At 37.9% G+C, this 17,162-nt stretch overlaps 1 protein-coding gene across 1 annotated transcript in view; it reads left to right on the forward strand.

Moving 5' to 3' along the window:
* Positions 1 to 16,043, forward strand: part of LOC100888046 — a 57,683-nt gene extending 41,640 nt beyond the window's left edge. The window contains exons 3-4 of the mRNA XM_011668569.2: positions 12,907 to 13,027; positions 14,571 to 16,043. Coding sequence (XP_011666871.2) covers positions 12,907 to 13,027; positions 14,571 to 15,032 — 583 coding nt within the window. The 3' untranslated portion in view covers positions 15,033 to 16,043. The remainder of the gene's footprint in view (positions 1 to 12,906; positions 13,028 to 14,570) is intronic.
* The last annotated feature ends 1,119 nt before the right edge of the window (positions 16,044 to 17,162 follow it).

The raw sequence follows: 17,162 nt of genomic DNA on the forward strand, positions 1-17,162 counted from the left end.
TTCAATAATAGTCACTCAAAACAAAAGTACAATTTGCCTTTGCAGAAATCCAGCAGTGGATGTCAATTACATGTATTCCCAAGTGCACCCTGTCTAGGGGAAGATGGACGATACAGCCATAGATTGAATCCTTTCTTGACCCATTGAATGTGATCTAGGTTAATAAATGGGTTAAGGCAAGCTCATGAATAAAAAACATGACGCATGGAATCACCTGATTATAAGGTACATAGCATAAACAGTGCAGTAAATCAAGACCTTTTGTATACATGTGATGTACAATGATGTCTTCTTCTGCTATGTATCCAACAAAACTACACCCTAATTAACAAAAAGTTGAATATTTTAACGTAACTTGTTTTCAAAGTGGTAGTATAAACACAAGCCGCATTCGGTAATACGTGTTATAGGTACAACGTGAAAACAGCTTAGCGTGCTAAGGGGCTACATAGGAATAGTAATCATATTTTTTTCAAAAGGGTGTACTCCATTTTGTTGGATGTTGTATGTAGCCGGGAACGTGACGTTCATTAGGATATATATATATATATATATATATATATATATATATAGAATGTAGAACAAAACGCTGTAATTGTCGATGCCTATTTCCTTGAATAAAAATTATTTCATCTACTATCTCTCTCTCTCTCTCTCTCTCTCTCTCTCACTCTCTCTCTCTCTCTCCCTCTCCCCCTGATGTGGTTGTTGAGTATGAGTAGGATTCCCTGGGAATATAGATGCACTCTATACACTCGTAAAATTAAAAAAGCCAATCACTCCGTTTTGTCTTTACTGGTCCCTATTCTCTTTCGTATAGATACTAAGGCTGAAATGCTTATTACCCAACAAACGAATCCCAAGTGTCTTAGATAATTGTGATTGTCGACCAGAGAGAGGTCTCTCCTGTTCTTTAGCTTCATCCGTCATGTTGCTCCTTAGCACGGTATCATCTTTATTTGACGCTTCTTCCTTTCCTTCCACGCGTCTTCACCATCATTTTCTTTTATTTCTCTGCCTTAGAGCTCTCACAGCAATTTATTCTGAATTGCTCGTTCATCCAGAAAAAAGTGCCTCAACACGTTAATAATTATTCTTTCTTGATTTTGTTTGAATAATCTAACTTATTCCAATTTCTTCCCAATAACCTTTCCATAATTCCATGTTTGTTGCTTCAGTATTTTTCGAATTTATTTTACTAGTCACAATAAAATAAGAAATTATTGAATGATGGCCAAATGTATACAATGTTTATAATAACTCTTCGTTGTCCATATGGCATCTGAGTTACAAGTGAGTTACATTTATTTACGGTACACCCTCCGTCATCCTTCACTTTCTCTCCTAAAATTTCTTTCATCTCTATTTTCAATTTTCTCTCCTTTTTCCATATCTCTCTCTCTCTCTCTAAGTGCCATATCGTTTGACTTTGGCGATCATGCTGTTCCACAACCCTCGGCTCCTAGCCTTCTGTATTAGTACCACTCCCAGTTCTTTCACTCCTCTCTCTTCCAACAATTTCTGCAGACTGTTCATCCAAAGTTTCCTCCTTCTTCCCCTACTCCTTCTTTCCACAATTTTCCCTGTCAAAGCAAGATTCTCTAGGCCTTCTTTACGTGTAATGTGACCCATGAACTTCAACTGCCTAATCAACATCTCACGTATCACTTTCCTTTGCACTCCAGCTCGTGTAAGAACTTCCTCATTACTAACTTTGTCAGTCCAGGGAATTTTCATCATTCTTCTTAAAAACCACATTTCGCAACTTTCCAAACGCTTTTTATTATCAGAGGCTAAAGTCCATGTTTCACTACCGTACATAAATACTGGGTAGATGTAACAATTTAATACTCTTATTCTGGTCCTCATACTCATTGTTCGATTTGTCAGAATTTTGCCTAACTTTGAAAATGCAGACTTAGCGAGAGCTATCCTTCTCTTGGTCTCTGTCTCACATCTGGCATCCTCGGTGATCATGCTACCGAGGGAGTTAAATGAGGAGACATGTTTAATAATCTGTTCTTTCAGTTTCAAGTTACATTTTGGACTGCTCTTCTTGGAGACCACCATGCACTTTGTCTTGGTATAGTGTCTCTAGTCCCATTCTCTCACTTTCTTTTACAACTACATTCAGGAGTCTCTGGAGATCTTTCTCTGATTCAGAAAATAAAACAGTGTCATCAGCATATCTAATATTTGTGATTGAATGGCCACCCACTTGTATCCCATTTTCATCCTCCAATTCTCAGAATGATTTCACTATACATATTGAACAGGTCCGGCGACATAACACAACCCTGTCTGACTCCTCGTCTGATGTTAATATATTCACTGCACTCTCCTTCTACCCTGATGCATGCAAACTGATTGCATATAAACTGATTTTCATATAAACCAGGATTTTATTTCATTCTCTGCTTCATTAAGAACCTACACGGAATATTTATTGAAATGTTCGTTTAATCAAGTAGTTGAAGCGAGTCTTTTTTACAATTTACATGTCCCTTTTTTCTGAAGTTTTTCAAGCACCATTTCAACTCTCCCTCATTAAAATACTCACAAGATATCAATTTGAGACTTTAATGCCTATTTATCCGTCCAAATGGTTCCCTATTGCTCACACATGAGGGAACGATTACAAATATGCATTCTTGATAAATATATGGTTACAAATATTCAACCGTAAGCAACGCTATTCAAGCGAATGTATTCTATTTCTGGTCCATCGCACGATTCAATAACAAAATATTATAAGCTTTATTTTGGTAAATATTGTACAGATTATACAGATGTGGAACTTATTAAAGTCTCGAAATTGTTTATGAATTGTTATATTGTTAATGTCTTTCCGTTTTCTATGTCTCGCCGCTCAAAACAAAGTATAACTGCAAAGTATCGAATATAGTCAAGCGATAGTACAAATTCTCTAACAGTTCGTACTTCTGTGAATTGACTTAATCATTCTCGAACTTGGAGAAACTGAGGACAAATGTTTTTTACGACTCACCAGTTTGTCTTGCCCACATGTACATGGTATTCATTCATGTGAGTAAGGAGGCAGGTGGGTATGTGTCTTGTAAGTCGTATTAAGTCGATTTCACGAGTAAAGAATTCCCAGGTTGTTTGCGGTTGCCATGACAACGCTATGAATTACGCAGGTTCAGGATATACAAATGAATGTCCTGAAATCAATAAAAATTTAATCACGCTTCGTTTTGGTCATCACACTCGTTCATGTGCTCAAATATAAAGGCACAGCGCAAGATAATTTTATTTCAGGGGCACATTTGGAGCGGGTTAAAAATATATATATAATAAAGCTATCATAAATAAATAGATAAATACAACACAGGTTTAAAAATGAAGATAAATAAATGAAAAAAAGACATGATAACAATAGTAATATATTAAGGAAATACAGAAGGTCATACAATATTCATTGATGGTCGGGTGGGGGTACTAATATGAAAACAAATCTTGGACATGCAAAACAGAAAATCGAAATGAATAGGAGTTCACAATTTTCGGTTTCGTGGCATTCTTCGTTATGATAATATTCATCACGTTCTTATTAAAAGAGTATTGATTTCGATGGATGAAAATAAATAAATGAAAAATATATTCAAGGATATTGATAAATTATAGTGCTTTTTGAGAAAAATAAGATCCAATAGGTTTGTTCATAATTGTTTTGAGCAAATGGTTTTACACAAAACGTCATTATATGCCCACCAGTCAAATTTCTAAATAATTTGTGTAAATTAGATAGTTTATCCCATGTCAGTTTAAAGCTGTATTTCAAAATTTGTTATGCTTTGTTTCTAACTTATCGGCTTCATTGTGCAATACACGTATGCATCATTGCATAATTGTGAAACAAAAGATTCAAACAGTTTGCACAATTGCTCAAAGCAAATGACATTATAAACTTGGATGGGTACACCTGTCGACTTCTAGGCAAATCTTAACAGACTATCGTTAATACGTTTATCCCACTCTGGTGGCAAGTTTCTAATTTCGCTCTACCTAAATCCTTTACATTCGGACGTGCCTCGATCTTGTATGTGTCACAGTTTAGTGGATTTCTTTTCAATTCTATCATAAGATATGCCTATCTTCCAGACTCGTGCAAGTTTCGCTACACTTGATACAAATGAGAGAGGTTACTTTTCTCTGTGGCAAGGATGATATTATGGCGCTGCATTGGTCTCTTATTGCATCTCGAAATAATTATTGCGATGTGTGAAGAGGCATCATGTTGAACTGTACCGGAATCGTGAATAGCCTTTCTTAGTTATGGATTCAAAGATTTCGCCCAAAATACCGCGATATCTCTTTTTACCCTAACTATTTACCTAACAAAACAAAACGCACATTTTGTTTGTTTATCAAGTAAAAGATATGTAAGATAAAATGATTTTAGTCTTAAAATTATGGAAAATAGGATAAAGCAAGGTTAAAAACTTTCATGTTCTTCTCGTCATGTTTTTTTTTACCTTCTTTTCAATAACATTACATTTTGAAGAGCAATCCTCTTTGGGGTGGCTTTTCTATAATGCCATTCTTCCAAACTGACTTACCAACAATTTATGAGAAAGGTCACAATTTATTACTTTGTTTACCTTTAATTAGAACTGCAACCTTCTCTTTAATCAATTTGTGTGTGCGTGTTTAGGTGTGCGTGTGTGTGTGCGTGTGTGCGCGCGTATTCTATTTCTCTTTCTGTTTCGGTTGTGTCGGTATACTCAAGGTTAACTGTACTTCACCTGCGTGTGTCCACCGCTCTCTATCGTTCTTAACGAGGCATCTCTCTTGGGACGGAGTAAGATAATTCGATTAATTAAAACCTCAATGAAATTATATTGATTGGCATCCAAACTGTTTCAGGATATTGACTCTATGATCTGACTCTGATTGTTAACAATTGGACGTCATTGCTGGTATTGAACTGGTCTAGAACTTTCTATCGTGATGTAGGAACTTGAGTTGGAATTTAGATCTCCATGGAAAATTCTTCTTAAAACTGTAGGCTAGCTTTGAAGTACAGTATATTGTTTTTGTTATTGCTGTTGTTGCTGCGATTACTCGAGATTTAATGAATTGTATTGGTGGTAGCTATTTAATTGTTAATGTACGTCAATATAAATATTCATGACGATGACTTTACTGTAAACATTTAAATGAGATGCAACGGTACAATTCAGAAAATTAAAGAATGTGCAAAAAAGTCCAACTAACCACAGTAATTCTCAACATATAATTTAACTGCTGTAAATGGTGTAACAAATTGGTGTAACAAATTGGTGTAACCCATGTATTTTGTTTCAATACGTGACTTAGAGTGCTGCAAATAAACAATAATATGTGCCGAGATAAAAATGTCGAAAAGTCAATTCGTTCAGTCATATAGTTTTATCCAATGCCATTGGTCAGATCGTTTAATCCTTTTCAATTCTGTGATTTTTCCTTGTATCGCATTTCACTTTAATTGAAAATCTATTGCAAATAAAAGTTGTTATTCGGTATTCAGCAGCAACACTCAATGAATGTACTTATAGCTTCCATAAAGAGGCATTACACCCAATGAAAATATATGCGAGTACACTACACTTTGCAAGTATTCACTATTTGAATAAGGCAGTAATTTGAGGTTCATTTTTGTTGGACAATACGGTGCCGTTTTACCGCCTCTCTACCGATCGACCCAGTTCGTGTAGCAACCGAATGCTGAGCAATTACGTATCCTAATCACATTTATGAATTAGTTGCATTTTGTCCAAGTGGCGAGAATTGAATAAGGACTCGTACGTCAAGTATGGCATTCCAAGTTCAATTGAGTTACGTGATTAGATGGATGGTGTTGTGTTGGCTTTGGTAGTAGTGCCCTTGGACGGTTAAGTGCATGGCTACGGGGCACGTGGGGTCGTGGGGTTTGTCTACCCCTTCCCCTTTTGCAGCTCAACTTTTGATGTTTGATTTTATTTTACTACACTTTATTTCGCAATTTGCTTGTAAATATTGCAACAATTGAAAATAGATTTCAAAACTACGATCAACAAAAAAACTATGGTTAAGCACAATAACATTATTATAAAGATGAATGATGGACACAGTAACTCGTAGGCCTATACGCGTTCTTTAATATTCATAAATGAATAGGGGAATTGAAATCGTAATATTTGTGTAAGGTACCTTGATTTTAAACGGATATGGATACCATTGATCAGATATGAAAATTATGATATAATGAGGTAGAAATACATTAATGCGACAGATGTGCGTATGTGGGTGCGTGTGGGTGAGTGCGCACGCGATTGTTTTAATCACAGCTCTTGAAATTTAATACGGCATATCATAATGACAATTACTTATTTCGAGGGTCTATGTTACAGCATTTTTTTAATTAGCTGAGTTGATATCATTATTGACATGAAAATTATGTTTACTAAGAAAAGCTGATAATCGAACTGCGATTCGAGACTACAGCTTGTCCTCAAGATTGTTATCTGTTTTTAAATATTTACATATTTATTGACGTAAGACATATGTCTCAGCATTTCCCCTCCGTTTTGAAAGAAAAATGAAAAAAAATGAAGACTCACGTTAGGTCATATACTGGAATTATTGTAACCATAATTTGATTTGTGCTTTATTTACATCGTTCGTTCGTGTCTCCTAAGATTACGATTAATGTAAAGATCCTAAATTAAATTAAATAAAATGAAATAAAATTAAGTCCTTCCATCGCCCGAAGGCTGCAATGGCCGTCTCATAAACGAGGGCCAGATCTCCATCTGTGAGTTCCGCCGCACTGCAAGATGTGGTTCATCGTCTGAGTCTATCCTTTAATTTACATGAGACGATGTGAACTAAACCTTTCCCCCAGTTTTGAAAGAAAGTTTGAAATATACGTCACACCGAAGCATGCAATTACTGAAACCTAATTTAATGAGCGGGCAGGAATATTTTCACCTTGAATTAACACCTCCTACTAGACATATTTAAATCTAATTGGGCCTTCATAAGCGAAAGAGTGAAACTATTACTGTGGCGAGCAAGAGGTATACCCCGCCCCCCCCCCCCCCCACTCAGTGTTATTTAGGGTATGCATGCGTGTTCCAACCGACCCCCTCCCCCTTTTCAGCAAAAGTCTGGTGTGTAAAGTCAATACGGCTCGACCTTTTTCTTTTTTATACGAGCCTTTTTCAGCACCCCCCCCCCCCCCTTTCAGCAAAAGTCCGGTGTGTAAAGTCAATACGGGTCGATCTTTTTCTTTTGTTACGAAAAGGACATTTTGGCAACACGCATGGGGTCCGTCCGTTCTCGGAGTGGGGGGGGGGGGGGGCGGGAGGTATACAAGGGCTGAAAGAGGGTTAAAGGTGGAGAGGGTTTTTCTGGAGAGATAAGTCGTGAGATAAGGATAGAGAAAGAGAGTATGAGGGATATGTGTGTTTGTGCGTGTGTGTGCGTGCGTGTGTGTGTGCTGATGTGTGCGAAGAGAGAGAGGGGGAGAGGGAGAGGAAGAGTGAGAGGGGGGGGGGGTTAAGGGAGATGGAGAGACGGGGTGATAACAAATGGGAAGCCCTTTATTTGTGATAAAACAAAAGGCGTAAGACGGGATTGGTAACAAATAGGTTTTTTAACGTAATATTGAGATCTACGTCACACCGAACCCTGCAATTATTGAAACTAAATTTAATGAGAGGGCATCGATGCGATATTTCACCTTGGATAGACACGTACTATAGCGAAAGAGGAAACTATTATTGTGGTGATGAGCAAGAGGTTAACAGGGACTAAAGAAGTGAAAATAATTGGAGGTTGGGTGATTATGTCGTTGGATGAAGATAGAGATAGGGGGAGAGAGAGAGAGAGAGAGAGAGAGAGAGAGGGGGGAGAGGGGGGGGGGGGGAAGGAAGAAAATGTGTGTTGTAGAAAAGGGGGTATAGAAAATAGGAAAAACTCTACTTGTGAAGAAATAAAAGGAAAATAGAAATTGGTAAAATGGTACGAGTAATTTAGTTGAAATTTGAAATGAACGGAGGGGAATGATGGAGTTGGTTGCACGTGGAATGGCCAATACAGTTTAGAAGTACATGTAATCTGCAAAATTCATTTGTAAACCATAGCATCCGAGTTTGGAAACTGCCAAAATATTTATGCCCGGTTTGCTTATTGAAGCTTTCAGCTTTCTTGTTAAAAAATCATTATTGGCTCATCTCTCGACAACGTTCTTGAAAACCTGGTCTCAGTGTTAGAATCCAGTGGCGAACTAAGTTGATAGACAGTGAAATAGGGGGAGGTACATAATTATGTGGAATTTACTCGCATGGCTCGCAAGGCACGGGGCATACAGTACGATCCGACTGTGTTCCGACTGAACTTTGATCGGATCACAGAATGTGCTATGCCCTACGACTTCGTTACGACCAGTCGCACGTCAACCGTAGACCAAATCGGAGAGATTTGACAGGATGTTGCGTCTTCAACGGCCGTGTCGTGTGATTTGCAAATTTTCGCCAATAAGGACGAAACGAAACCAGAAGAAGAAAGAAAGAACATCGCAACATAGGCAGCTGAAAGTTGCTAGAATACCATATACAACTCTACATGTAGTATTGATTCTTTTCTTTATTGACCTTCGGAAAGGTAGTTGCATAGGAGCTAGCGCCAGATACTGTGCGAGAAATAAGACTGGAGAGAGCCTGTGGCTGTGTCTTGATTACCCCTGCAAATATCTTTGAGGTGTCAAAACTCATGTGGTCATGTAGAAGGCGGTGTCTTGGGGCCAAGATGGCGTGAACTCAATGTTTGATGATACATGTATCTGTTTAACACCTCCACGCTTCTTATCGGCAGGTATTTCGATGAAGTTTATTTTCACAACATCCTGGCCGACTACACGTAGGGAATTAAATCAGCACCCCCCCCCCTCAACTGAAACATAACAAATTACAACGCCTCCTATATATCATGAACTTCGCCTTTTTCAGTCATTTCGCTCCGTCCACCGTTTGTAGGATTTTGTATCCGCCTTATAGCAGTATTATTAATTTTGTTTACTGTTTTTGAAATCCATCTCCAGAATGCAATTTCAGTTAATTTATTTTTTATTTTTTTAAAGGAAATATTTTATTTAACGATCAAGAAGAAGAAGCAGAAGAAGAAACAGCTTGTTATCATTGAGCCATACGACGGTAGTGCTATTAATAGATATGCCTATATCCTTGGCATAAATTACTTGTGTTTCTTTTATTGTAACTACAAAACAACAACTATCAAGTCTCATTTGTCCGGTACAGGTGTATATTGATTCGGTGAAAATGATCTTCTGTCGAATCGCGTTGGCATGCATATACGTGAGAGACGTTTTGAGAGCGTGCACGTACGAGTCGTACTTAACCTACTCTTGAGTGACGAGCTTGAAAGCTTACAAACGTACATGTATCCAGGTTCTACTAAGCAAACACGGGTAATCTCTCTGATATGACGTTGTTTAGTGACGACTCGCTATTAAAATGAATATGTATTAGCCATTAGGATAAATCTTCTGTGAAGCTTTCCCTAATTTACCGTCAATTCCATATCAAAACGATTAAATATTTTGAGCACGACGAGATTCTACATTAATCTACAATTCATGATTACACCATTTCATTCACACACGCAACAAGAGGAGCGCAATCCCCTCTTAAATCGGATGGGGGGGGGGTGTTTACTTGGAGTTGAGGTATTTCCTCTAGATTTTTTTTTTTTTTTTTTTTTTTTTTTGGGGGGGGGGGGTCATACGGGTGGCATACTTCGGCTCTATCCAATGCTGGATACGCCATTGATTTAATAATATATTAGACTGCTTAAAAGAAGGGCTGTCATGTGTATGATGTGAATCGCGGCTACATCATGCATGTTCTCGTGTATTAGAGTTAGGAGTGCATAGGATGATGTCATGAACCCCGAGGGGTCAGGAGGGGGGGGGGGGGTACCAGTGCAGTGATCCGTACCAAGCATCTCATCTCACACCCTGAGAATGCATCCCTTCCGGCCACTGGGATTGCCCGCGTTCCATAATGACTCGGAGGCAAATCAGGAGGATGAAAGCGAGAAGGGGAAGGATCGAGGGGGGGGGGGCAAAGGGCTACGCTAATCAACCCCAATCCTTCTCAGGATTAATATATAGTTTATAGTTTAATTTCTCCTTGATTCAGCAGAATAAGTCGATAATAATACATGTTTTACGCAAGCATAAGAACGCCATACATAATTCCCGCTTCAAATAGCTTCTAACAGCTCACTAAAAGGCTGTCAAAGATTATGGAGACTAGAATCACCAATGATTCTGATTTGTTCATTAACATTTTGCAAACTCCAATTAACAATTGCATAGAAAAAGCGGAAATAGCGTTTGTTGTATCTTCCACATTTCACCGATGACCGAGTATGATCCTCATCTAGCTTGCACGTGGGACAAACTATGAGGAACTGAATGAATTCATTACGACCGTTCATGGGGCTACAAACAGGGAAAAACCTCTTACGGTCCATTATCACGATATGAATTATGCTGCTGGATCACTAGTGTATTTTAAGGAGGGGCTAGGGGGCAGTTTGCCCCTCATGACGGCTTTTTGTATAGATGAAAGAAAATTCAGCCGTAGCATGGCATGTCTTGGGATCATTTTGTATTAAGATAATTATGATAACATTGCTATTTGAAACGCTCGAACTATTCTGAATGTAGTCACTGCTCAGTCGCAGAGTAAAATCGTTTAGCATGGGGGTGGGGGGGGGGGCAACCACCCCATTTGCTTATCTGTTAACATTGCCGTGAGCTCTCTTGCATTTTGCCCCTCCTGAGGCAACGATTGGGATATGCTACTGTGCTGAATTTCACTAGTGTAGGCCTATTTAATTTCATGATATTTTCTTATTAGAAGAGTGATATTGGGAAAATATGTAAACCAAACTCAGAAAAACCTCGTTAAATTGATTAAAAAACTAAGCATTCATAGATATTAGCCGCCTATATGCTTTGGTATCAATCTAGGTTTTGTAGGTTTTTCTTGATCTCTGATTGACCATCATCCTCGTGGTAATTCTAACTTCACCCGCACGACCTAATTACACACCTATCCCGGAATGGTTCACACAATAGTAACTTAACAAAACAATAAGACAGAAGATTATGTTCCTGCCATTTGTTTCTGCCACTTAACCACACAAACCGTCTGTCTTTTAGACGATAAACCGTAGCGCGAATGAAGCATTACAATTATATCCTCTCATATTTTCAGATTGTTCCTATTATGTTGTATCTGCCTCTTCAACTCGTATTTCAATAAACGTTCTGATTATTTTATTTTTTCTTTCTTATCACGTCCTCGATTTTCCCCTTCTTTTCTGTGAGGTGCCGATATTCCTACGCTCGTCCTCTGTTCTAAAGAATATTTTGTATTTCTCCATTTTTATCATCAGCGCATAAACATCAATCGAAAATTGAGGTTGCTTTAAATTCATGTATGTTTGTTTTATGTTTGTAAGCCACCGACTATGTAGTTGGGCTATTTATTATATAAGGGCACTATTTTTTTTTTTTTTGGTCTACTTTACCTGTCCCTGTATACGTTATTTTTTAATCTCTTTGCCTGGCAATAGAATATATAAATGATTTGATGGAATGGATCAAATTCTATACAACGAGCTTATTTAAGAGGCTTGCTTTTGCACAGGTGACAACAATTACCCTACAATCAGTTTATTAAAAAAGGCACAAATTAATCTTAATTTGATCTAAACACCGATAACAACCTCTAACATGTAACACTTTGTCCTCGAAGAGCATGAAGATATAAAGGCGACAACAAAGGTCTCAAATGTGTGGAATCGAGAGCCGAGTAAGGGTGGGGAGATTGGGGGGGGGGGGTGTCCCAGTCGTGTCAACCACGCGCGGTGCTAGATATAGCCCGAAAGGAGACCGATGATATTCAAGCACATATGAAAGCCAGTACAAATAAAATAACGCCTATTTAATTATGTTATTTCAACTTCTTGCAAAGGATGCGGTCTCACCGGGATGAGTACCCCTCTCCCTTTTTTCCCCTCCTTTTGTTGTTGTTGTTGTTGTTGTTGCAGGTCAGCTCCAGAGCCGCCCAACACAATGCGGTAGCACTTAAAAGGTGTTTTAAAAAGGGGAAGGGGGCAAAAACACATGGATGGGTACCCCCTGTAGGCTACGCCGCCAGAATATAGACCGATTAGAGCCGGGTGATCATAAGCAAACATGAAGGCCGGTAGGAAGAGTTGTCTCTTTGTTGAATGAGGCTGTGGATTGACAAGATGCATACTCCAGATGTGCAATAAGTTATCTTCGGTAGATAATACGAGAGCTAGTGCATACATAGGCGCCACTCCAATGCTCAATGAACAGTATACGCACTCCTGAACTTTGTAGTAATGTCATCCAAGGTATAGAAGGTTGAGTGATCTAATGCCACGCAAAAATCTCCCAATCAATTTACGTTTATCGCTCAAACATTGTACGACAATTATCCCACAGACTGTCAATTATGATACTATCATCATTCTTGCATTCAACCCTTGACTAGGTAGCAGACCTACCCACATAGGCCTAAACCTACTGCAGACATTCTTCTAGTATTTATAACTCTTGTGGACGAAATCAGACCATTCATTCATATTCCCTCGAATTTTTGTTTGTCTTGTTCTATTCATGACTTCCCATCAACACTCGACCCTGACGCACCATAGCTGACATAAAATCGTTCAGAATATTCCTCGATTTTCTTGATATAATATATGCACGGTGGACTTGCCCATATCTGTTAATTGTTTTTACTGATTACGAACATAATTAATTTTGTTTTACCTGTTGTCTTCCCTTTCCAACAGTGATTTCGAGCCGATGAAAACCAAAGCGAAGAACTTTGCTCAGGATGTCCGGGTCTCGTGGTTCGATGATGTCGGATGTGATGACAATGTACTCATCTTTTACAGTCTCTACGATGACGAGGTAATTATAAGTTCAGTCTGTTTAGATCAGGAGGAGATATTAATTGATCGAGCCTTTTTCCTTTTTTTCGTAATTTATTTATACATTTATTTATTTTTGCAAATTAAGATAATTTTCCTTGGTAAACGGACATTTCTGTAAACAAGATATTAAAGGTGTTAGCAGGCACAGGTACGGAGAATGTAGAGGGAATTAAAAGAGAAGAGAGAGAGAGGTATATATATATAGAGAGAGAGAGAGAGAGAGAGAGAGAGAGAGAGAGAGAGAGAGAGAGAGAGAGAGGGAGAGAGAGAGAGAGAGAAGGGGATAGAGGGGGTAGGTAAATATATGTGAAATGGAAATGGGTAAGATAACTTTAAACATGTTAAGAATAGCGATACAGGGACAAGATGGGATGAACAGGGAGATGATGAAGAGAAACAAAATTAAAGTAGCTCGGAGAAAGAAGAGAAGACGAGACGGGTAGAGAAGGGGTGACAGAGAACGGAGGGATAACGTTACATAACTAAAGACAATGAGACTAAACAGACGGTAAAGAGAGAGAGAGAGAGAGAGAGAGAGAGAGAGAGATGGGGAGACGTCTATCATGTTAAAGTTAGAGAGTGAAGAAGAGAGACGAGGAATAAAGAGGATTGCAAGAAATGCAAGAGAGGCGTTTGCATGAACAAGGTAAAGAGAGTGAAAGAGAGAGAGAGAGAGAAGAAAAAAATTCTGGAAATAGACTAAAATTCCTCCAGGGTGCCAGACATATCGGAACGTGAGAATATTAAATGAGCCGAGGAATAAATTGGCGGGGTTTGGTTTGTTAGGCGGTCGTGTTTGAAGAGAAGCACAATTTCCGCTTGTTCCCTTAGAACATGTCTGATTGCTTCTCATTGCCCAAAACATTTTTTCTAGTCACGTGATCAGTGGCGCCATGTTTATTTTACAAGTCACATGACCGTTTACCCATCGACTTATCTAGGCCATCATTGGCCATGTGAACACACCATTATGAAAAAGAATAGCTTGGTGTATTTTTTGTCAAATCCTGAACCGTTTATCCTTTTGTTTTCGTCCTGAAATTACCAAAACGGGATGCGTTGTACAGATTTATTCTGAAAACGAAATATTTAGGTGAAAATAGGGGGTGGACACTCAATAAAATCAAATAGTATTATATGAATGTAAATACGTCTACCGTGTTTTGTACACTGTTTTGTTATTGTTATATCTTTTATAGGCAATTGTTGGAACCTGTATGTATCTTTTAATAACAGGGACTTATTTTGCAGTTTCCCAAATTTATTTCTATTGATTACATTTTTTATAATTCTGGTATATCTGTAAACATGTTTCCATTTTTGCGAGTTCTCTGTTTTCTATATTGTATTTAATCTGTATTTTATACTTTCATAAAATGTGTTTTTATGGATTTGAATTGAAATAAAACTTGGAACCTAAACTACTACTACAGTACTGAACATGATCAAAGAATAATTTCTGAAGTAATTTTATAAATATTGATTTCCCTGATCTTTCTTTTCTTTTCTTTGGTCAACAGTTATACATCTCAATTGGGGAAACAGTGGAGAGAGTCATTTCTGATATTGAACTCGTCCGACTGAACGGTATCGGCGATCGAGCCTTAGTTGGGAAGATAGTTTCCACGCCCACGCCGCAAGCTGGCGCTGTTCAAATTAACGATTCCTTCACCATTGTGCCGACCACCACCATCACCGACATCGCGCAACGCAAGACGACCACGGGCGCGGGCATCGACACGCTGGTCAACGAGGTCCATGTGGCGATAGCCAACGGGCCGAGTGTCTCGTCGAGGTTGGTGTATGGGGCGGCGGTACCCGTCCTTTTGGTGCTGATGATCCTAACAATGTGCCTATTGGCTAACTGGTGTTGTCGTCCCGCCTACGGCTACCACGAGCCCGCCCAAAGAACCAATAAGACGAGAGAGGAAGAGGAAGAGGAGGAGCTAGAAAAAGAAGAGGAAGAGAAAGCGAAAGCGTGATCACATGGCCAAGGCTCTCAGTCTGTAAAATTCATGATGAATGAACTAACACTTTCTATCCCCATATAAATATGTACATGTACAAGGTGATATTTTACTTCAAAATCAATATCAGCCTTTCTTATGGCGGCAGCACGAGCAAGAATACAAACAATGTAGGGATACATTATTGGAGCAATGTCACATATTTGAAGAAAATTAACGGGGATCAAACATCACTTAAAAATAATGTTTAAATTCCCCTAAATTAAAACCGGTTTATATATGCCTCATCATAAGAATGGGGGCTCTTATTAAAGTAAAATGTCACAAAATTGAATTAATAAGATACAGAATTTATTGATTGATAGGCATTAAAGGTAAATTAGGTAGACTGCGAAAAGGTGGCTAACTTACCTAAAATATGACACTAAAAAAATCGTATTACTTCATGTTTTTTATTCAATTATCCTTTTCAGGACTACCTCGGCATTTTATCTCTTATAATGAGATTCAATCAAATCTGTTAATTTCTTTGCAAAGCTCCTTTTCTTGATGGAAATGCTGTCTTTTGCGATTGCCGTTGGTCTATTTTTCTCATTGATATCAAAATATACATATGAATCGTCTCATACTTAGAGCACATTCATGATTATTCTAGTATTCAAACAAAGTGCGCAGAATATATACGCGATGCGAAATAAATTCATAATCCATGAACTATTATAAGACACGAATATAAAGAGTCAATTAGTCATGAAGAACAACCACATTTTTATTGTTATCTTTATAGAAAATGCTGGATTGGCTGTCTTGCATAAAAAGTATGCGATTCTGATTGGTTGACATTTAAATTCAAACTCGAACCCGCGTCCTATATGCGATCGTGACTGGTTGACAGTAAACTCCCAACTTAAACCAAGTCCTAAACATGCGATTCTGATTAGTGGATGTCAATTACGTATCATTTTGGAATCGCGTAATCGTATAATTATTCGCTACTTTTTATGCAAGACGGTCCAGTGCCTAAAAGAAAGGAACTGGGGGAAGAGAGGTGCGTTTAATAGCTGGAGCATGACTTAAAATCAAGTGATTCACCCTTAGTTGAATATTATGCACAACACCTATAGTTTTTTATTAAAATTTAGTTTGTATCAATCTTTATTTTGTACGTTTGATTATCATGTTGTCTCTAACGGTATTAATGCTTCCAAATATTATATTTTTATACTGTTAACAAAATTCTCAATTTGCAACATTTCATGTTATAACTTTAAGAATGGTGCAAAGTAACGTAGATTGATGTTGATAAAAGATCAAATTGTATGTGTAAAATCATGATAATTGTAAGTATAGATGTACATTATATCTTCGTTGTGATGGATGATTGGATGTTATGGTTTTTATATCAAAAGTATAAAGTAATTACAGTAATTAATGAAGACCTCACTATATAATTCGATCCTCTACTTCAATACAAGTAAAGGAATAATCGGTATTTGTTGTGAAAGTTCGTGATTTTAATGTTATGTTCAAGGATTTTTGTAAGCATACATGTGATAATTCATCTGCTGGGAACCAGTGAGATGACACAACATTAATTTTGTTCCAGCCACATTTGCTCGGGCGACTTTTGCCCACCACGTACTTAATTTCCTCCAAGGTATAAGGTTATAACTTGGTTTCAGGTTAGATGTAGGGTTAGCTCGATCAAGGGTTTAAATATACTATGTCCCTTTTGCAGCCAACATCAAATTATGTAGAACTTTGCAGGAATTATGAATATGTCATGTATGTCCTATCTGTGAAATTTAAACGTTAGCAGTGTTCTAATATTCAAATTATGCAAGGAAACCCATTTACTTGCTAGACTTCGCTGTTAGACACTATTGAGTAACTGACTGGCTTTTTTCTTCTTTGGTAATAACATACATTACATGAGCTGTAAAGGGTACATGAGCATTTGTCTACATCAATAAACCACTTCTTGTCATGGCCAAAATTAAACTGATTGAATCTTTGCGCAGCATAAAACGTATGACCATTCGGTACAATGGTCTGAAAATCAGACTATTACTTACTGGCTCTATAGCTCGTAAGTCGATTTGACAACTAATAGTCGTTATTTCCCATTTAAAGACATTTTCAAGC

Source organism: Strongylocentrotus purpuratus, unplaced genomic scaffold (genome assembly GCF_000002235.5).
Source record: "Strongylocentrotus purpuratus isolate Spur 01 unplaced genomic scaffold, Spur_5.0 spur5_scaffold_14, whole genome shotgun sequence".
Taxonomy (NCBI): Eukaryota; Metazoa; Echinodermata; class Echinoidea; order Camarodonta; family Strongylocentrotidae; genus Strongylocentrotus; species Strongylocentrotus purpuratus.